The following is a 23,638-nucleotide window of genomic DNA, read 5'->3' as shown; positions in this document are numbered from 1 at the left end:
CCATAGAAAATGCCCAGAATTTTGTGCAATGCCCCTGTGTGTGTGTGTGTGTGTGTGTGTGTGTGTGTGTGTGTGTGTGTGTGTGTGTGTGTGTGTGTGTGTGTGTGTGTGTGTGTGTGTGTGTGTGTGTGTGTGTGTGTGTGTGTGTGTGTCTCTGTCTGTGTGTGTCTCTGTGTCTGTGTGTCTCTGTGTGTGTGTGTGTGTGTGTGTGTGTTTCTGTGTGTGTGTGTGTGTCTCTGTGTGTGGGTGTGTCTCTGTGTCTGTGTGTGTGTGTGTGTATGTATGTGTGTGTCTGTGTGTGCGTGTGCGTGTGTGTGTGCATGTGTATGTGTGTCTCTCTCTGTGTTTTACTGGTTTTGTTGAGACATGGGGGGCGCCGTGGTGACGTAAGCAACAGGTGAGTTTGGAGCCCCTCGCGGATGCCTCGTGCCTGCAGTTCTCCTCCTCTCCTCTCCTCTCCGCTCCTGTCCCAGCCGGCCGGACGAGGCGCGTGCTGGTACTGTACATCCCCGTGTCCTGGCAGCGCCAACAAACACACGGAGCTCGAGAGGCTGCACTGCTGCACGAGACTAATAGGCTACTGCACCAAACCACGGCTCGTGCCTCAGAACGTATAGGCTTTAAATAAAAAATAAAAAACGGACATATACGGGCAGCAAACACATCCTTACGGTAAGAAAATGTTATCTTATATGTTTAACATGGTGATTCTCCTCATGGTGAATTTGAACGACCTTTACGCGGAAAACGTCAGTTAGCGCTGGGTGGACTTAATTATAAAATATCCGTTTAAATGTGAAATTCAGTCATTACAGCAACGTCTCGGCATCATGACGCTTCTTCGGGTTATAGGCAAGCGAACGATATTTCGCGCTGATTTGGGGACAATTTGTTTTCTTCTCCCCTCTATACATTTCTTTAACATTTCTTTTCTTTCTTGTTACATTTGGCCGTTTCATTGAAATATTGTCAATTGTTGTCAATATCTCTCTAGACCTACGACTTTTTATACTTATTTTTTTAATCTATTGCTTTAACGTAAGTTAACGTATAGGCTATTTTAGGTCAAACTATTGGTGGTAGTGTTAAGTTTGATATTACAAATTATAGTGTAACGTTAACACATTTGAGCCAGAGTGGCTATTGTCAACATTCTTGCGCCTTCTATTTATCTATCTATCTATCTATCTATCCATGTAGGCTATTTTTTATTAGTTTTTTGTGTGTCTGTTTTATAATGTCCGCTGCTTATTAAGGACATGTTCAGTCTTTCTCTTCCTTTAAACACCGACCGAGGCAGCAGTGGTGTCCCAGCGGTGTCACACACTGTAAAGTGGTCTGTCAGTGTTGAGCTCGAACTGCGTTTCTTCTGCAGATGGCTGATTTAGTGACATTTTGTTGGGATTGATTGCGGCTGTTTGACTGAATAGTGAATCACGTTTCTGTCAGGCTGCCTTATTGTCACCCCATAGATCAAAACAAATCAATACAGGGCTACACACTGACAGTATCTCTGCTGTTATTCAGCAAGAGTAGTCCGAGTCACGTCACGATAGAGGCTGTTTATGCATTTATCAACCAGCCGAGGCCAGTTCATAGACCTACTGTATATACGGCTGTGTGAGGAATAATGGATGGGAATGGCAAGGTATTGGTGTTATCATCGCCACAGGATGCAGAGATCAGCTATAAGAAATGCCAGAAATCCCTGAGAGTCCCAGCTAAATATTAGTCTTGTTTAATGGTGGCTGTTGTTAGATCTCACAGAGAAACGAGTAAGATGAGTAAAAGTAAACAAATGTTATTACCGCACACGCTGCAGGCAGATTTTGAGTCATACAGTTGGATTTAAAAGCTCTTAAAAATCAAAGTTCCCCTGCGCATTGTTTATAAAAGGTGCTTTCTACTGTAAGTCTTGTACAAGTTAATTAGAGTGGGTTTTATTAGTGTTAAGGGATATTCCCACTGTCCCACAGGCTGACAGAGATCCCAGTCTAGCAGTAAAAAGCAATTAAATCAGCCTTTGATGGCTGATTTCCTTCTCACTGAGGCTGTCTGGTGGCCATGAGGATGACGACAACATCTAACAAGCACTTTAATGAATAAATCAATATGTTGGTTGGCTTGTTATCATTAATCTGCTTTGTCTTGTCATATGCGTCTTCATAAGATGCGAGTGTGGTGTCTCTGCTGTGTTTGGTTTGTGTTAAAAAAGCAAACAGATGCCAGAACAGAAGAGGATAAGCTGTCCATAACTGAGAAATCCTGAAAGGAGAGGGAAAATTAAAAAAAAAAATTTGCAGAGCCACCGTCGCTGCATCCGGCAATTACCCAAGACGATTGTCACTGGTTTAAAGAAATGCAAACAGCAACTCGTATCCAAAAATAGTATCCCAGACTAGTGGCAGGTGACTTAACCTGTAATGCCTCTAATAAGTGACATTTGATGTCTATGAAGAAGGATTTACCTTCCCTCTCAAAAGTGATTCATTCTTTTCCAGAAGAGTTTAGCTTGTTGATGGGTTAGTGTCATGTCTTACAATGTGTGTCCTGGTTTTAACTTTCCATACAGAACTTTAATATTGTACAATTCTCCAAAAATAAGTTCAGCGACAATGTGTTTCCACTGCCATCATTGCATTAATTATTCCTGCAATAGCATGGCGGCAACTTAACACTGCCAACTAAAACTGTGGTTGTTGTTGTTGGGGAAAGCTTGTCATACAGTACATCTACCTTTCTGCTTTGGCTCTGGACTTAAATCAAATAATAAGAAATGTAGTGGGTTGTGCAGACTTTGGTTTTCGATTTGTGCTTTCTAGTTTAAAATTGAATATGTGTTTTAAGAGTAATGTATCACCATTTTGTACACAAAGAATGACTGTACCACATGAGCACATGCCTGGTAGTGTTGGTGTTGTTAGTGGTGTGATGTGTTTGGACAGTAAGTTAACAGCAGAGAGCTGATCTGGATACAGAGGGCTGCATTGTTTAATGCGTACTATCTCCCCTGCTCTCTATCCCTCTGTCCATCTATCTAATATATATATATATATATATATATATATATATATATATATATATATATAGAATATATTTAATCCTAGGATTTTCTGTAGTAGACTCATGATTCATCACACGTTTTTTTATCTGTTCTAAATGTACTTTAAAAGGAATATTTTTCAAGTTTTTTATGCTTTTATCAACCTGGGAGAGGACAGATATGCTTGCTTTATGCAAGTGTTTAACATTATTGCAACTATCCAAAATAATGACAAATACTGTCTAGAATATTCTTCAGAATAACCTCAAAAGTATTTTATGCTCAGAAATACGCTAATAGCATAATATGGCAAACTCCAACCCATCAAGCAACAACAGGTGGGCACATTGACCTCAGTGTTACATTACTTGGTAATACGAACACAATGTAGTGTTTATTCTTTTTATTTTATTTAACCTTTATTTAACCAGGTAGGCTGTTGAGAACAGGTTCTCATTTGCAACGGCGAACTGGCCAAGAAAAGCATAAGCATGCAGGACAGTATACAGTTTCACATTCAATACAATACAGAATATAATAGGCTACATAAAGTGCAGATTAAGTAAGCATTGCAAAGCCGGTGCAAAGTGAGGTGTAAGTAAGACGATGGATATGCGAAAGTGATATGGTAATTAACACAATATACATGAATAGGCAGTCTACAACACTGCTGAAATGTAGTAAAGAGTCAATATACAGTTAGTGCAAATAGTGGTCTGGTTAGAGATATAGTTCAGTAAACCGGAATAGACAGGCAGTCTATATAAATGCTGAATGTAGTGAAGAGTCCATATACAGTTAGTGCAAACAGTGGTCTAGGTAGTGATGTAGAACAGACATAACACAATATGCGTGAACAGACAGTATAAATAAATGCTGAGATGTGGTAAAGAGTCAATGTACAGTTGGTGCAGAGTGTGGTCTGAATGATGATGTAGATCAGTAATAACAGTATGCATGAATAGTCAGACTATATAAATGCTGAATGTTGTGAAGAGTCCATATACAGTTAGTGCAAATAGTGGTCTAGGTAGTGATGTAGAACAGACATAACACGATATGCATGAACATGAATAGACAGACTATATAAATGCTGAAATGTAATGAAGAGTCAATATACAGTTGGTGCAGATTGTGGTGTACAAAAATTGTGCGACAACAAAGGTGGGAGGAATGACAGTTTAACATACGGATGAATAGTGCAACTTAAACAGAATGTGAAAGCAATGCAGGTGAAGATGTGCGTCTGTACAAATATGCAATGGGGCGTGACAGAGATAATGGCATGCAATAATACAACGGGGGTGCAAGACAGAGTATGAATGATGGAGAACAGTTAGCATGTACAGTGATTGGACAGGAGCTCAGAGAGACGTACTTTAAAGGCAGTTAGTGAGATAAGGGTAGTGTCACACTTTACACATGTAAAGGTGCATTACATTACGATTCTTGGCCAGCAAGTGGTATTTGAGACTCAATGTACTCTGATGCTAACTCAATTCACATCCACAGTTCATGCAAATAAATTTGGCTTGTTGAGAGAATCATCTGGACGGGCTCTGAAACTGTATTTGCTAATCTTGTTTTGCATGTCTTGAGCTGCTTTTTTAATGATCATTGATTTAGTTTGTTTCTGCTAGCCATCCCCAACGTTACTGCTGCATACTGGCCCAAATCACAGAACAAAGGTGCGTTAATCGTGAGTTAAAAAAAACTAGTGGAAAAAAAAAGAGGAATTTGTGTAATGGAAGTTTCCTGTTGCAGCAGGGGGAAGAGTTTTCAAAGTTTAGTAAAGTGAAACAAATAAGGCAGTTGAAACTAGAGATGGCCCGATACCACTTTTTTGCTTCCCGATACCGATTCCGATACCTGAACTTGCGTATCGGCCGATACCGCGTACCGATCTGATACCAGAGTGTCATATATTTCATTATGTTTTAACAGCTGTATACTACTATCCCTGTATGGATGTGATATGATTTCTATCTTTGTTGTCTGTCTGGCTCAGGTTTAACTCTTTGTGAAACATGAACAAACACAAACAATGAATGCCCCAGAACTTTCTTTTATTCTCCAGTTTGACAGTCAGTTATAACGGAAAAAGAACATAAATAAACTACTTTAATGTAGATTTTCTTTAGGGCTTTATTACGTGGTATCGGATCGGTGCATAACCTCCAGTACTTCCCGATACCGATACAAGCGATTTAGGCAGTATCGGAGCCGATACCGATTCTGGTATCGGTATCGGAACATCTCTAGTTGAAACTTAACCAAGTTTAGGTTTCTGTATTTTATTTAAAAAAATATATATTTGCAAATATAGGAGCAACATGATTTCACAAAAGGCACAGCCGCCCAGTGTGGAGTCAGTTCCTCCAATGAGTGAACAGAAACACCAGTCTTATGTGCTGCTTCAGAGTGACAGCACACACGCACTTGGCTAATTATGACGCTACAATTTTTACAGGCAATCTGATACACATGAAGACAATCAGGAAACGCACAAGAGCCATCTTGGAGCCATCTCACCTCCTCTCTCTCTCTCTGTACGACTTTCACCCCCCGGTTATATCTCAACTGTATGGGACAAACTAGAGATAGTTTTAGGGTGACCTTGTAGCCCCTATCTGTTCAGACAGACAGAGCTCACATTATGTTCCAGACTGGATGTCTCACAAAGTTAGAATCTAAATCTACACGTGGGGAATGAGATAAACTCTCTTTCAGCATTTGTGAGAGAATTAAAGTAGAAATAAAACAAAAATATAAGGAATTATGCTTAAATGCAATTTCGCCATTACATTACAGTTTTTTTTCGATTGCTAAACGACAGTGGACTGTCGACTGGAGTCACGTGTGCAAAACTCAAACTACAGTCTGCACTACCTACAGTCACCTGAGCTAAACAGTTCACATCACCTGCAAAACTCATTCACAGCAACACAATTCTTAACACACAAAAACAGGCTCAGTTTGAACACTATGAACAATCCTCCCTGAGATAACACACATACACACACACTGTCACTCAGAACACACAGAGTAAAAACACTAGCATTAACACCAATACAGAAATTACAAACGTTCTCATCTTTACAGAATTTGAGTGACTTGACACTACTCAATAGATATTTAAGGAAAAGATAGAGATTGTATAATATACCAATTTTTACGTGAGGTAAACAAGAAAGAATGAAAATCAGCAGTTTGCTTCAATAAAGTATTTTGTCTCTAGTAATTTATGGAATTACTGGGGAAAAAACTAAAGGTACATACGTAACAGTACCAAAGAATAGTGTGACTAATTCTGCCTCTCTCCAGCATCATGTGGCAAGTTTTCTTCATCACACTGGATGTCTTCATCATCTCTAAATACTAATGAATGTGGCGTTTCTATTGCTTTCACCTCCATTACTTTCTGAAAAACAATAAGAACACAGTTTTACTATTGTAAAGATATAGTGTTGTTCACTTTTTTTATAGCTATGTATATATTCTCAGACATCTTACCTGGACATGTTGGTATCTTTGCTCTTTTACCTGTTTCTCTCCAACAGTACAGTGTATAATTGTTTCATTCTTACAGTATTTGGTGTTTGTATACAAAAAAAAGGCTTTCTGAGCTTTCTCTGTATAAATACCGTATATGTTCACTAACTGGTCTAAAATAAGACCCCTGCTTAGGCTTTCAGCTAGAATCCCAATCAGCAGTGTTTGATAGGCACCAGCCTGAAACCTATTCTGTGTTGAATGTGTGGTTAACAGTGTTGACAGCAGTGTGTTAGCATTTGAACAAAGTGCTGTAAATCTACAGTGTTGTGCAGGTTGTGGTTAAAGTCATGGGATAAGTGTGTAGAGTTCTGAAAACTGTGTTCAAGCAATGAAAAACAAACTAGAGATTGGTCCACGTGAACTGCTTCTGTGCAGACTGACGTGACTCCAGTTGTGCCCACTGTCGTTTAGCAATCGAAAAAAACTGTAACTCGTTATCTCGTTAATTTTGAAAGCCCAAATATATATGTCCTGTTTATTTCTTTTGCCTCCACGTTGTTGTCTCTGCACATTCATTCCGTAGCAATATTTTTTTTCTGCATTATCTTTCACACTGAACACACACACACACACACACACACACACACACACACACACACACACACACACACACACACAGTAAAATGGCGCACTGTACAGGCAGCTTCCAGCACTGTGTATCTAGTATTCAGCTCTGGGATCGCTTCTTTTCGTCACCGCTGGTCCTCTCCTAGCTTTACCCGGGCTGTCTGGGTCCATTCACATTCAGCTCCAGAATCTGCTGCTGGGTATCTCTGGCAAAAAGAGCTGCATGTTGGGAACTGCAGTAACTCATTGGTGTATTTACTTCTAGTTGGTGGCATCGGACATGTAGAGTAATAAAGCTGACAATCTCTTCCATGTTTATTTCTCCACTGTAGTTTCATTAAGATGCCAACTTATAGCTACATAACTTTTACTAAACTATATTTAACCCTTGTGTCTTTTCCATGCAACTTTGTGTATTTCTGGGTCGAAATTTCAACATTTTGTTGTACTTTTTCTAGGGAATCATTAAAGTATGATCTAATCTTGTGCATAACCACATCCTGACACCACAGGTGTGCAGGGATTAATTACTGGTTTAAAGGGTACTCCACAACATCTCTGGGGATTCAAACCAGTAACAAGCTGCTGCTGTTGGATAAAACCTGGTTTGCAAACCGAATTTGTAAAAGTGCCACTTACGTGACATACCGTGTTGTTTTCGGTCAGTCTGATGCCAAGTTAATCTTCTGTGCTCGATTGACCTTTTGTTGGCGGTTGTGATTTTCCCTTCTTGTCCTGAGATGAATGCAGTGGGAGGGAGACTGAGATAAACACATTAGATATGGGTTTTGTTATAAAAATATTCACATATAAACACACAGGTGCAGGTACATGAACACACACAACTGAAGACACAATCATTGACACTGTCAGTTACTGTAATTTTTTCCAAGTATCATTTTTTTTATACTAGTACATTATCTAAGTCTAAAATTCTGGTATCATGACAACCTTAGTACCTAGTGGCACTGAGTGTAGAATTGGCCATATCATTGTGTGCAGTGGCACGCTTATTTTGGGCATGCAGTTGGAGTGTTGCCATGGAAATGAGTTAGGTTTAGCTTCTTATTTCACTACATTTTGGCAGGGCTTTCTAGTTTTCCTATTATTATAAAGCTTAGGCGCTGCACCCAAGCCATTTTGGGCAGCACTTAAGCCGAATTAATGAACTAACTACATGACTTGATTAAAGGACTAATGATTGCACTTGGTCCCCAGTGAACTTCTTTTGTCTTCAATTATCTGCTCTAGCTTTTCCAACGTTTTAGACACATATATAGTGCACCCCGGATGTAAAAATCTCACTTTCCAAAACCTATTGCACTGCACTGTATAGTGCCCACCTGTGGTGTAATTCTAGTGAGTCGAACTTCAAGTGGCTTACAATGATGCACTGCGAATTGTGCTTAAAATTCCTAGGTGGAGTAGTGCCAGTGAAATGTTTGTCTAACAATGTGCCCACTTTTAACGCTGTTTTAAGAAATTCTATGTACAGATTCATGTGCAGACTGAGAGGGTCTAAGAATATGATCATTGGTTCCTTAGTTGATGTTTCTAGGAGTGACACAAGGTACACATCTTGCTTTTGGAAACATTGGACTCAAAGCCTGTATATGTTTTATAAATGATGCATTATTGGCATCATTGTTAAATGTTTTGTATTGTTTTTATATTTATATCTGTATTGTGTTGTCTCTATGGACCTCTGTGTCTTGAATAAAGTTTATATATATGCTCTGGATCTGGTTGAAGCCAGATGGAGGAAGTTTAAAGGCTCCTGGATCAGCCTGCCAAGCGGTGTATGGAAGATGTAGTTGCTGTCCTGGCCTGGCTTACAGCAAATGTCCTTTGTCAGGTATTCAAGCCACTTGTACTCCTCATTGTTGAGGGTAAATGCAGCTTGACCGAATGATCACACAGTTTTGTGGTCATCCACCTTAGGATATAAAATGCAGAACATTAGTGTATTTCTGTGGACAGGTGGAGTTTAAAAGAGCAGAACAATTCACTGGTGACTTGTGTGTGTGTGTGTGTGTTGCTTATGGGACTATGCAATGCTGACTTCAACAAAGACACTCATTTTAATTTCACCAATGAAATGTTCATTGCTTGGACCCACCACCCCTAAATAGATACTAACCAGAACTTGGAACCTCTTGCCATGACTCCACGTCTCACAGTTGATCACATGTTCCTTGGTCATGTTAATTTGAATTAAATTAACATGACCAAGTATTTTATAAATTTTAATTAAATTAACATGACCAAGTAAAGTAGTAGTAGTATGACCAAGTACTGAATTTAATTAATAATTTAGGTTTATTTTAATTCCAAAGGCCAAGGGAACTTTATCAGGATGCATACTATCCTGGATCCATGAAATAACTGGCCTTTAAAAATAAAAATCTGCCTGCCTCTATGGGAATTTAACATAGCGGTGTACTTACTTATGCCCCTCTGTATTTTAATTTATTTATTTACGATACATTATTCATTCACAAACAAAATTGGTGTCCTTAAAGGTCGGATTTTTCCTCATTTTTTTTAATTAAGGCATTAAGATCAATTTCCAAAAGAAGATTTTTTTATTCCTCTTTTTAGTCAACTTTAGCATGGGTGTCCTACTTTTTTCACATGACTGTATACAGAAAAATACAGTTAAGAATGTCTTAAAATCTACTGAAAAAGAAGGAATACAATGTACATAATGAAGTCTACTTACTTAACAGTTCAGGAATTCTTCTCTTGGCAGTAATCATTAATTGCTTTTTTTGGACTGCACTAACCTGATTGTCTGCAAAAACAGTTTGACATGCATGCACTTAGATGACAAAATATATACAGGACATACAATTTGATTTTCAGATAGTAAACAATACCAGAATGAAAGAAATTGAAAACATTTACCTGTCTTATGGCGTAACACTGTCTGCCGGTGGACGACAAGTTTTTTCTGGACATCAGCCACGATTCTCTTAAGTTCGTACTGAAATTTCATGAAGTCTTTCTTTTTGAGCTTACTAGCCTTCTCCTCGTATTAGCTCTCAACGTGTTTGAAGAACGTGATCACGTTGTTCAACATGTTCTTGACAGTAGTTGGTGCGTAGCCCTGTACTACGGTACACTGTCCAACTGTGGGAAAAGGTAAGGAGTTACAAATGACTAAACCTGCTCCCAGTTCCACCACATTACATGTTCCAACTTCTCAATTCTCATCAATTTCAAAACACCATAGATAATAAATATATATATATATATATATATATATATATATATATATATATATATATATATATAAATATAAAATCAATTTGGAATCAATAGATAAGAGAATAATTTGTATTTGTAAGTATGTTGTGCCTGGTTAATTCTGAAAATTGTCTTTTTTAGGTCAAGAAAAATATGAGATGAAAAATACTTAGGCCTGTAACTTGTCTACTTGGGTTAGGAACCTTGGCTCTTGGGTGATGGCATTGGTAGGCATGCCAGCAGCCATGTAGAGGCAAAAGCAAAAACAGTGGCTGCATGACTGCCGTGCATTTTCCACATCCTTCTTTCCTGTCCGTGACCCCTGGCGAAACCTTTGAAGGTCTTTAAGAATCTTTTCTGCAGTTAAAGTAAGGTTAATATTAGTTGGACAACCCCAAGAAACAAAAGGTGAAAATAAAATAAATGTCTTTATCCTCTCTCCCCATATTCGTTTCCATGTACTCTGGTGGACTGCAGTTGTGGATGTAGTTATGCCCATCGACTTTATTTATTTTACACAGGCTGCGTGCTCGTTTGTCCCCGGGGGGGGACACCACACACGAGGAGAAATCGGGCCAAAAATATCCAACATGTTGGATATCCCCGATGTGAGATGGGAGAGGTCCCGACGTCGTCTTTCCGAGCAGACGAGAGCAGTCTTAACACACCACACACGGCAGGAATATCTGATCAGATTATTTTACCATAATCGGAGCATCCTTAGGATTGTCGAGAGGGGGGAATTGGGGCTAAAATTGGCCTAATTATCCTGCCATCTGAACCAGGCTTAATGTGGGACCCAGGAAAAGGGGTGGAATGAAGTGGCTGACCGGCAGTAGGGTCAATGGAGGAGGAGGAGTTGTGGGGCCCAGGGACAGGGATGGAATCAAGTGGCTGACTGGCATAACCATACTGCCGGCAGTAACCATACTGCTGGTCAGCTCAGTGGAAGAGGAGCAATTGTGGGGCCCAGGGGACAGGGTCAAAACGAAGTAACTCTTGCTCCTCATTGGAAAGGTCAGCCAGTTCCAAGTCCAAGTTAGGACAATCATCCTCTGTAATGAAATTTAACTGATTTAAATTGGAAATTAAAACCCTGTGCTTCCAAATTTCTGTATATGTCACAAAAGTTTTGGTTGGCACAGAAAAGCCATAAAAAAACTAAACAATAGAAAGCTAAAGTTTAATTTGTGTATAGTTGGATGGGAAAATTAATGGAATATAATGATGAAAGCCCTCTTTTCAGTCCCCCTGTTACCAGGGAATCACAAATAATATTAAAGGAACACGCCGACTTATTGGGACTTCAGCTTATTCACCGTAACCCCCAGAGTAAGACAAGTCCATACATACCCTTCTCATCTCCGTGCGTGCTGTAACGCTGCCTGACGGCTCCAGCATTAGCTTAGCCTAGCACAGATCCAGCAGGTAACTGGTTCCAACTAGCCTACTGCTCCCAATTGTGACAAAATTGACAAAATAACGCCAACATGTTCCTATTTACATGTTGTGATTTATAGAGTCACAGCGTGTACAAAAAACAACGTAACATGAGACACAGCCATCTTTTAACAGTAAACAAACCTGGAACTATATTCTCAGACAGGCTTGCTGCGAGCATATCACTCCGCCCAAGTACTATATTCTTCTGCCTGAGAATATAGTTCCCGGTTTGTTTACAGTTAGAAGACGGCTGTGTCTCATGTTACGTTGTTTTTTGTACACGCTGTGACTCTATAAATCACACCATGTAAATAGGAACATGTTGGCGTTATTTTGTCACTTATTCGGAGCAGTAGGCTAGTTGGAACCGGTTACCTGCAGGATCTGTGCTGGTCTGATGCCGCTGGAGCCGTCAGACAGCATTACAGCACGCACGGAGATGAGAAGGGTATGTATGGACTTGTCTAACTCTGGGGGTTACGGTGAATAAGCTAAATTCCCAATAAGTCGGCGTGTTCCTTTAACACAACTTAAAAGTACCATCCTGACAGGTAATCCCCATGTCCATGCTCATCAGGCTCGGACCACCGCAGTTCAGCAAGCTCTTAACGATGGCTGATCTTTCACAATGGCTGCTCTCTTGGCCTAGTTCAGGATAGGTTCTCCTTCCTATTAACAAACAAATTCTAATATTAGACAAACTTAAAAGGAACTAAACATTAGATTTACAAAAGATCTTGCAGATGTGTTTTTTTGCCAAATCAAAACCAATTGAATACACTTACCTTTTGTACAATAATGCCATGTGACTCTTGTAAGCGCTTATTGAGGCGGACAAGCTTTTTCCTCCCACAAAGGTCGCAGTCCAAGCTGTCTGTAGTTCTGCGATAGGAAATGAAAAATAAGTGAATCCAGGAAATCCAAGCCGGTAACATAACAGGGTATCTTTGCATAAATATGAGAAACCTATTTGATTTAATCTTACCGTGCATTCCCAGAACTCCTCTTTATTTGGAATTGTGTGTGACAATGTAAGGTGTTGCTTCAAGTTGATGAAGCTGGCATGACACAAGTTTTTGTCTCTGCAGATAATACACCAAATTAAGACTCTGCCTCCTCAAAAAACTATTACAAAGTACTCTCTCTATTGATTTCTACTTAGCATCTTGCCAAAGAGATAATTCACAACACTGAAACATGTGCATTTAGAGGGGTTTAAGTAGGACAAGAGTTCACCATGTTAATGTCAAAAATTGGAAAAACTGACCATATTCAAACAATAAAACCGTTTTTCTGTTGCACGGCTAAAATAAGTTACGAGCCAGCACACTTAATGTACTTTTACCGGTCTTATTCATTTTGACGTCACTTTGACAGCGAATAACTTTACATCTGAAGCGTTTAAAGACTTTATTTGTCCGTTGTTTATTTCTAAAGAAACACGACAATGTATAAAAGGCTCCATTACCTTGTAGCTCACGTTATGGCTCCGTAGCAGACGCTTTTATAACAATAGGCTAACGATTGTGTCATAACCAAGTGACTTACTGTCACACAGTAGAGGAATTACCGTATAGTACAGGAGAAGCTCACAGGCAGTTTGGACTTACATTAGCTGTTTAGGTTTAATCAGGCACGGCGCCAGGATTCCAGTTTTGGATGGGCCAGACCAATTGTGGGTGGGCCTTAAATTAAAAACGTTATCAAATCCCTGTTTAACCTAATACAAATGACTGGCTAATATACTGTTATATTATATATATTATATGTGCTTACATAATAAAGATTGTAACAGCCTGATGCTATGTTGTTGCATTGTAAAAGGTTTCGGTGCAAAGGACGGACCTATCCGCGATCGCTCTCCTTGGTTCTGCCCAAAAGAAGAGCGCTTTGGACTCTCCATTACCACCATACCTGGCTGTGCTATAGCGTATCTCTCCTAACCTCAGGCCTATAGACTGTAAAAGTGGTCAAGAATCTAATATTTCCCCAAAACATAGTTTAGTTCTGCTCGTATAACATGAGGCCGAATATTTCACAATTCTGTTCAACTGTTTTAAGTTTTCAACAATATACAGATCAACAACACTGCCCGACAGTTTCAATCAATACTCGGCCACAGAACGTGTTCATTGACAACGTCATCTGTCATGTAAAACAAGACTCAAGTTATTTCCTTACTTTAGTGTGATGATTCATGTTATAAACATGTTTTACAAAAATAAATAAATCGCATTAACAAGCCCTAAAGCATCATTGGCCATAACAAGAGAAAACCACAAGGGAAAAAACAACAGTAACAAGCTGTTATAGAAATAGAACTGCGCCTGCAGCTTCTGTAGCGGGTTATGAATTGATTATTTTAATCCATACATCTCATAAAACGACATTATACAATACAGGCAGAGTAGCCACATACCTTACTGTTATCCTCCTCCTCTGGAGGATAACAGTAAGGTATATCCTCTGGCGGTCTTACACAATTAAACTCAGCAGAAGAAGTGACCGGATACTTTAGCACTGGTTGAGTTGCGGGCTCATCCACGGAAGACCGATCCACAGGACTATATCCATAGGGGCTATATCATCCACTCGCGAGGCAGAGGCAAAGGCATTAGCACCGGCGCTGGTCGCGCTAACCGCGTTAGCCGCGTTAGCATCCTGCGGTGTCCGAGACTAAGATGTGCTCGGCGTTGTGGATCTCAGCTCTCCTTCATCTCCTGGTTGCAGCGATGACTCTGAGACCGTTCGTGCACGTTTAAGGTACCTAAACAACGACTGTTGCAACCTTGTCCTTTACTGGAAATTATTTTCACACTCACTGGGAGCTAGCCTAACCTAGCCTAACCTAGCCTAGCCTAGCCTAGCCTAGCATACAGACAATCTACATCCGATCCGAACCTCACTGTCTGCTGAACTTGCGCAGAAACATAAAAATAGACATGACCAGTTTTTTGAAATTGTTTTTGAAAACTAAACATTTAGACAATTTTAGCACAAATTATGAGATTATTTGCCGATTTTTAATAATTCTTCACCAAATTATAATATATTAATTCATTAATGTTTTTTGAGCAAATGTTTTGGGTGGGCCTGTTGAAAAGTGGGTGGGCCTAGGCCCGTCAGGCCCACCCATAACGCCGTGCCTGGGTTTAGTTACTAATGTTAACTAGCATTTTAGTTAGCAATAATTAGCCTGTGCCTATGTTATCTCCTTACATATACCTACGCTCTCCGTCTCTGTAAGATTGGGAAAGATTGAGATTTCTCTCGGCACAGCTACCAGAAGACTTTCAGACAGGTTACTGACATCTACGTCTTCAAGCTCAGTTGGAGGCTGCTCAGTAAAGCAAGAGAGACTTCTAATATCCTTCACTGGTCTCCGTCCAGAGCAACAGGATCTGTTCTTATATACTGTCTACGCTCTCTACCCTTTCATATCTCAGCTTTCCTGTCCAATAGGCAGAAATGCCCAACAAATCTTTTTTTAAAAAAGACATGTGGAAGTACAATATGTTGGACTATATGTCCAACATATTATATACTATATTATGCTATATTTTTCTACAACTTTGAAAAAAACCATCCATGCTGTTTTGAGTGAGATGCTAGTTGTGAGAAGCTAGATGTTAGCATGCTAGCGCTAGCATACTAACTACCTCGTACTCAATGGCAAAGCACAGCTACAACTCACACAAGTTCCCCATAATCTACAAAATAACTACTTACATGTGCGCCCTGGTTTAAGAAGAAGTCTCCTGGCTAATCCTGACTTGTAACTGACCCAAGTTAGAGGAAACAGCCTTTCTTTTACTGTCTATGGAAACAGCTAGCTAACTGACATAGATATATAACATATCTATGGCTAACTGACATGATACTTACCTAGCTACTTAGCATGTGGGACTAGCCAGCAAAGATGGTACAGAAGAAGAGTTCAGGCCGCCCACACGTTGTTGTAGACCCGGTTTAATATGCAACTTAATTGTATACAATATGTAGTAGGGGGTCCCTGCTCCGTCTCACTCTCAGTTAAGGGCTCCTTGGCTTAAAACACGTTGAAGACCCCTGCTGTAAGAGAACAGTCCATGTGAGCAGGTGCCATATTTCCAGTCGTGTTTGGCCCTGTCAGCCAATGGCGGCGCCAGAGATTTTCTTTTGCTGGTGCTTTGGGGTTGCTGTACGTTTCCGTGAGGGTGCTCTGATATTTTGAGTTTCCCTTGACACAAATAGGCTAACGTTACACACACTCGCGCAGATGCCCACCCACTTTCGCCGCGTTTTACTAAACGAGCGAACGAGAGAGATTGATTTAACGTTGCCGATACAACAGCACCATAGTACTCTGATTAGCCCACCAAACATATTTCAAATACCAGCCAACAAGCCGGGTTCACACAATCATTCCTGCAGCTCTAGTACAGTGGCTCAGAAGAGTAATGCAGCAGGCCTAATACACCACACTCAGCCAAGCACACACATAAAAACACACATGCGCATGTATCCTCACACAGTTTTCACATTTGCACATATGGTCAAAATACTGTAGTCATATCTTAATAAATCTAAATAAGCCACGGAAGGTGAACACGTTTTCTGGAATAAAAATAAACCTAAGTCCAGTGCGCTGTATAACTTTAGATTCGGTGATCCATTTATTCACATTTCTGTAAAACACACTGTAATGTTCTTCTACGAGACAGACCTGTGTTTTTTTTAGCCTAAAAATAATCGGTTTGTTTTATTCATTTATTCATTTATTTTCCAAATATAAATTATACTATTTACACATTAACGATTTTTTATTTATTTATAAATATTGCAATCCTAGGGATAGCTAAAGCACACCCAAGCCCCTTCCTGGCACCGCCGCTGCTGTCAGGTTAAGATGTTAGTCTTTGCGGGGACACGAGGCAGTCGGTGATCCTGTTGTCGGATGTAATGGACCTGAGCAGGCAAGTGAAACATGACAGATTGCTAACCTGTTGTCCACTCAGCTCCCTCAGTTCCCACATCAGCCAGAGATGAAGATGTAACACCGCTCAGCTAAAGCTCCTGTAACGTTTTGATGGCACTTCTATGGCTAAAGCTGTGTTGCAGACCCACAATAGCAAAGTTGTTTTGGTGTGGCAGGGTTGCTACAGGTACCATTTAGAAAATGACATTTGAACCAGAAAGCCTTTTATTTAATATTATATATATATATATTTTTTTTTTATTAAATCTTGAAAAACTGACATATGATCGTTTGTGGTTCGTCCAGCCTGCTGTTGGTGCATTTATTGCGGTTTGTGAACTGCTGAGTGGGCTATTTGAGGCCAGAGAGCTGCTTCTAATGCTAAAATATAAGATCAAGTTTCAACATCTCAGAAAAACATAACGCTGATGGAAATGCTTTTCAGACTGACTTAAAGTAGAGATACAGTACATCAGGCCTGAATGTTTCCTTACTTCAGGATGGATTCTTGTCAACTGCTCCAGTCAAACGGTTTGTTAAGCTAACAGTAGACAATGAACCAGGAGTCTCAGACCTCACTGCTCGGTTCAAACTGAACAAAGCTTTTACCTTTCACTACTGGCACCACTTGTTAAAGGTGCACTATGAGTTCCTGCATGACGTCACTTCTGTTGACGTTCCAAGTAAATTCCAAACCTAACAGAGCAAGCTCGTCCCTCCCCCCATGTTTCCGTAACTGTCACTAACCCCCACTGCCCACCCCCATCCATTTTTTGTCGGTGATTGGCTGGAACGTGTTTGTTGTATTTTGGTGCACAGCCTGTGCACCTGCTGTTTGTCTGATGTTTACGACCCCTGTGTTGTCTCCCCGAGACCGGGATTTTTCACGGTGTGTTCAGGGGGGCAGGCAGCTAGCGGATCAAGGAGCGATGCCTACGATTTGAGACAAAAATGAAATCGCGCTGAAACAATGCAGGAACTCATAGTGCACCTTTTTAATGAAACCTGGACTTTCCAGGTTGTAGTGTGTTTTCTGTAGGGATGCTGTGGAGATTGGACAGACCCACCTGCACGAGCCGAGCAGCACATATGGCTGCTTCAATGGCCGTATCACACCTGGCTAGAGCCGGAGTAGTTGAATAAGAAACTCTTATTCTCTGATTCTATATACTGACCCAGATATTACGAAATACAGTTGTTTTACTTTTACGTTTTAACAACTAAGTCAACTGAATGTGTTAAGTAATTTGTGTACAATATATTTGACCCTGATCATGCTTTGTAATAATTCTGTCAGGTCCATTAAGTCAAGAGCACATGGACCGATGCAACGATGACATAAAAGCAAATGCCACGTTATACACGACAAGGTGGAGCCGGGGAGGTGGCTGGCTGCAGAGAAGCGAGCAGCAACCAGTTAGGAACAAACTGAATCTGCTTTAAATCGGGCGCCCTGCCATTAAGCATCGAGGGGAGTTGACCAGCTGATGCGCTGATGCAGCTCAGCTGGAGCAGATCAGCTGATGAGACAGTGTTGTTGGCGTCTTGACTACTTGGCCTGCCAGAACTGACGCTGACGCTCAGTTTGCTGCACATTTATATAGGTTATGGCAAGACCAGTTAGAAGCCTCTGAACTTCAAGCCTGTTCTAGTAAAAAGTCTGTGTTACCCTGACTCGATAGATAGCTCGATCTGTTGATGTAATGAGTGTAGTAGACCTCAATGATAAATGTCTTTTTTTTGTATTTGACCCAAATATTGTCGAGTCCTTGGTCTCAGCTGGGGAGAAAGGCACACTTTGTTTACTGAACACTTTCTCAACAATCGGTCCTTTTGTAAAAGTAGAACAAGGTTTTTGGAAACTGGAGCAGTTGCAAAGAAATTAGAGCTTTGTTACACCCCATAACTAAAACATTCAAAGTAGTACAGATCGTGAATGCAACACCCTGCCGTAGCCTAGCAACATTCAACCCAGAATGCATTACGTTGTTTTGAGAACGTAGTGTTAACGGCAGAAGTAGTAGTCCTGTTATACAACCTGAAAAGACATTTCTTTCTCAACCTTGAAGCGCAAAATTGATAATAAAACCGTCCGTTTAACCCTGCTGCCAGGACTGACAAATACGTGTTTATTTTACCCCCAAATCCAAACGCCAAACTGATGTGTTTAATCTGCAATGAGTGTGTTGCAGTGTTTAAAATTTTTAGTAGAGGGCGGAGGCACCACATTGAGAAAAACCACATGTTCCGGACAATATTTCCTGAGGGATCACAGGAGAGAGGGCTTCAAAAGTGCAGAGTTTGGGTGCCCGGACAGCTCAGTTGGTGGAGCAGGCGCCCATATGTAGAGGTCTACTCCTTGATGCAGAGGGCTGTGGTTCGACTCCAACCTGCAGCCCTTTGCTTCATGTCATTCCCCCCTATCTCTCCCCTTTCATTTATTCAGCTGTTCTGTCAATAAAGGCCTAACAATGGCCAAAAAATAATCTTAAGTGCAGCGTTTGATTACATTTTCCAACCAGAGCTGTACTACAAAGTTGCCGTCATGCGCCATGTTTTTTTATGCACTTTTTGATGTTGATGTTGTTTTTTTTCTCTCTCGCCTGCTTTCTTTTCCTCAAGTCATTCTTCCCATTTTCACAAGTCCCTTTCACATCATAAATTCCACGACCTGTCTGCAGACTGACATCATTTTTCCCCAAAAGACTTCAGCTATCTCGCGTTTACTTAAATGTCTACGGTGGCCGACAGGGGCAAACGCCCTGCGACTTCAGAAAACACACGCAAATAGACAAAACACAAGCAAATTAAGAAAACCACTTCATTAATTTGACAACACATGTGCAGCATTCAGCAAACGCGCTGCATATACACACAACACAACCAAATACACAAACGCGCTGCAATTAAAAAACGATGCAAAAAGAAAAGCAAACCCCGAATAAAAAACGATACAAAAAGAAAAGCACACAAACCCCGAAAACAAATGCAACAAAAAAAACGCTGCATCCAGATTCCACAACGGAAGTTCTCCAGACCTCTAGAGGGAACAGCTAATCAGCTGGATTTATGACCCCTTTTCTGCCTTTTTATTAGAGTCGGGTATGGCTGCATAGTAAAAAGAGAACTCCTGTCTCATGCCCTTATTAATAACATAATATAATATATTAGTAATATACAGTCTCTGCTCCCGTCTCAGCCGGGAGGCTGGGGCCGTGCTCGAGCTTCGACTTTTCAAAATAAAAGCTCGCGTTTGGTCGGCTCGTCTTCCTTTGGTGTTTTGGATGTTTTTGAACTAAACAGTACGGCAATCATTCTAATGAATACAATAACTTGTTCAGCAGATGTCTTACTTACAACACGATGGAGCAAGCAAAGCAGTTTTGTTTTTATGTGCAGGCGGGATTTATTCAGTTTGATAAATCCCACGGTAAATTGGCTGGTTTACTAAACAGGGAGGGATTATAAATAGTCTGTTTTTTGTATTTCAAGAGCAAATTGCTCCACAATATGAATACAGATTGGTCACTTATTTTGTTGTTTTCTAAAGTTGCAGGGCGTTTGCCCCTGTCGGCCACCTCAAATGTCAGTATGTGGGTGCATTTCTTTCTGTGTGTGTATGTGTGTGTGTGTGTGTGTGTGTGTGTGTGTGTGTGTGTGTGTGTGTGTGTGTGTGTGTGTGTGTGTGAGTGTTACTTTATGCTGATGTGAGCTCCCTTTTAAAATGCATTACTTCACTTTAAAGGTGCAGTAAGCGATGCTGCGCAAAGATTTTTGCCATTTGAACTGCCAAAGAAATACAACCCCCCCCTTCAGAATCTTTAATGTCAGTTAATTTATCGCAAGTAATATCGTTATCGCATATCACATCCTTAAAGGCCGTACACACCGGGACGGATATCGGCGCGCGTTATTCGCCTGCATTTTTCAACGCGTTTTTTGTGTTCACACCCGAGCGATTTTCGCTGACGATGAGCCGAGTGAACGTGCAAATTCATTCCCTGACATTAGATGGCGCTTAATGAAAAACAGAAATACCCCGGTGCACAAGGTGGCGAAAAAGTCACAAAATGTGTACATGAAAGACAATTAAGTGAAGTGAAACTCATCGTCAAGGCCCATTTGCTCTGCAGTACCACTCCATAGCAGTTCTCTTTTGTCAAGATTTTTGTAGTTGCTGTTGCGTTTGTCGTAAAGTGCTTTATGTTCCGACACCAACGAGACCAGCAGCTCTACGTTCATCTTGCCTTGCATCTTCCTCGTCTTATTTCTTCCCGGCAGCAGTGTTGCCAGATCTCGCGAGACAAATAAGCAACCAGGCCTGTGAAAACAAGCCCAAAACAAGCCACTTATTCTACGGAGCCCCACCCCCCCTGCCCCGATCCTCCCTAGGTTCCGGGAAGAGAAAAATAAACTGTGAGCACGGTTTTACAATCCGTGGGTAGGCTACAGATTGTCAATTTTACATCCATGTGGACAGATTGGTAAACTGTGCGCAGTTTTGCAAAACTGTACACATGGTAGTTTATTTATTTTTCTCCCCCCTGAACTTCAGGACAATAGGGAGTTAAACCACCTTTTAACATTATTTTACATTAGAAAACTGATGGGATATGAAATATAGACTGATGTACCAAGTACATTATATACACAGTAACGTCTAATAATTAAAATTTGCACACACAAATAAATATCATCTTGAATTCAATAAATTCTTCATTATTGCAGGGACTACAGAAGATCCCATTTTTAAATAACTATAACCCAGAAACAGGAGAAATTATCTCGCGACGGGTTGAATCCATTCTTTTACTCCTTTCTTTTTCTCCCAGTCTTTGTTATATTTCTTCCCGTATTTCGCCCCACTTTGCCCCGGGCATTTGTTGCTCCAAAAACTCTCCTACAGTCCAGTCACCATCAGTCGCGACTCGCGCGCGTTTCCATTTAAACATCACTCACTGATGTTTTCCTAAACAGAAAAAAGCTGATTGACCTGCTCTGCCTCTGATTGGCTACTACTCGTTGCCATCTGGGTCAGAGCCAATTAGAAGCAGGATGTGGGTGTGAAAAAACTCTGCTGTCTCCTGTGTGTGTATGGGGAAAGGGGAGGGACAGAGGGAACAGGCAAGACTGCTTGACAACTTACTATGGAGCTGGGAACAAGCCCAAATAAGCAACTACACTTTAGAAACAAGCCCAAATATTTGTAAGAAACTTTTACAGAAAAAAACAAGCCCAAAGTCGCTTATAATAAGCGGACTTGGCAACACTGCCCGGCAGTGTAGACGCTACTTGGCGTATATCTTCTTCTCCGTTTCGTACGTGTGTGCTCGGCAAGACCATTTTGTGTGTTTGAGTGCCCCCAAGTTGTGTTTTACTGTAACTTCAGAAGCTCCAGACACGTGAGCAAAAGCGCCAATCTCATCGGTCGGATAGTTTTTGAGGCGGCGCGTCAAACCAAAAAAAACGGACCCGAGGCGTTTTTAAAACAATGACGCTTTTACGCGTGGTGTTTTTCGCGTCGGCGTGCACGCTCACGTTGGCGCCCTTTGTTTAGTCACGAGGCGTTAAACGTCGGCGAATGTCGCGCGCGGAATTCGTCCCGGTGTGAACAGGCCTTTAGTTTGCTCCTTTCGGTTTGTTTTCCATTTAAACAGCCAGGGCCAGGTGACCGTGAGGAGCTATTCGCTGAATTTGACTAAAAGTGTATTGGATTAACATTGCTTACCATACCTTAAGTGTGTGTGGGACGTAGTGTAAAGAGAGTACTCTGTGTCTTACCCTGCAGATTGTGTGTGGTTTTTGTGCATAACAGCTTTCATGACTCCTAATGGTAATCTTGTGGTCTCCTCCCTGTTTTATTACTCCATTTGGCTTTTTCTTGTTTTACCCCACCTCTCTCCATCCTTGTCACAGCACTTATAGTAACAGATCTGATGTCAAAGGCTGGTTGAATCGGCTGGTGGCTGACTTCACTTCGGTCACAGAGACAAAACAGAACTAAACGAAACAAAAGTGAATAGTACAAGATGTATTACATTCAGTTATTGTGAATTACACACCATATATTAGAATTGATGGATTATTATATACAAGAATAGATAAGAAGGTGATTGTCAGAGCAGAATGCAATTACATGGATTTGGATCAAACATTAGGCTACGCAAACTAGTTTAGTATAAAGCAGAATAGTCATTCAAAACTGAATGTTTGGTTTTTTTTACAGAAGAATATATGCATAGTAGAGTTGTAGTGGCACTGGCAGTAGCAGCACTTTCTTTTCAGTATTTCTCTTAGACAGGTATTAGAGTGATGAAACAGACACAAGTATCGATATGCAAACGGATGTTTAAAAGGTATTTCTACATCCACTTATGGCGAGATGTGTGAGTGCAAATAAAAAAAAAAGTGCATGTGTGCCCAAAAATGGAATCAGGTATACGTGAGGCTTTTAAAATCTGACAAAAAGAATAAGTATGCATATTTCTTTCTTTGTGCTTACACACCGTTTTAGTCGTCAGTCGACAGTTTTGTGCATTTGGCCCCAGGAATAATAATAATAACTGGTTTGTTTCCTGACTTGTTTTGGTGTCTGTTGAGTTTTCTTACTGACTGCTGGCCTAATTACACTATTACGGGAGCCGTATGGAACGATGGATTACATTAGCATAAACCGACCATATAGTGTAGTGGAATTTTCCTTTGCAGCAGGGGGAGAGGTTTTAGAGTTTAGTAAATTGAAACAAATAAGACAGTCTGAGACTAAAACCAAGTTGGGTTTTTGTATTTTATTAAAAACATATATATATATTTGCAAATATAGG

The 23,638-nt window shown here is 40.6% G+C and overlaps 1 protein-coding gene across 1 annotated transcript in view; it reads left to right on the top strand.

Moving 5' to 3' along the window:
• The first annotated feature begins 11,230 nt into the window (after positions 1 to 11,230).
• gdpd4a (glycerophosphodiester phosphodiesterase domain containing 4a) overlaps positions 11,231 to 23,638 on the top strand; it is a 39,252-nt gene continuing 26,844 nt past the window's right edge. Inside the window, exon 1 of the mRNA XM_028574025.1 lies at positions 11,231 to 11,406. Within this exon, the coding sequence (XP_028429826.1) occupies positions 11,231 to 11,406 (176 nt within the window). The remainder of the gene's footprint in view (positions 11,407 to 23,638) is intronic.

The sequence above is a fragment of the Perca flavescens genome, chromosome 3 (assembly GCF_004354835.1).
Source record: "Perca flavescens isolate YP-PL-M2 chromosome 3, PFLA_1.0, whole genome shotgun sequence".
In the NCBI taxonomy this organism is placed as follows: domain Eukaryota; kingdom Metazoa; phylum Chordata; class Actinopteri; order Perciformes; family Percidae; genus Perca; species Perca flavescens.
Note: the sequence above shows the minus strand (reverse complement) of the source record. Positions and strands in the feature narration are given on the sequence as shown.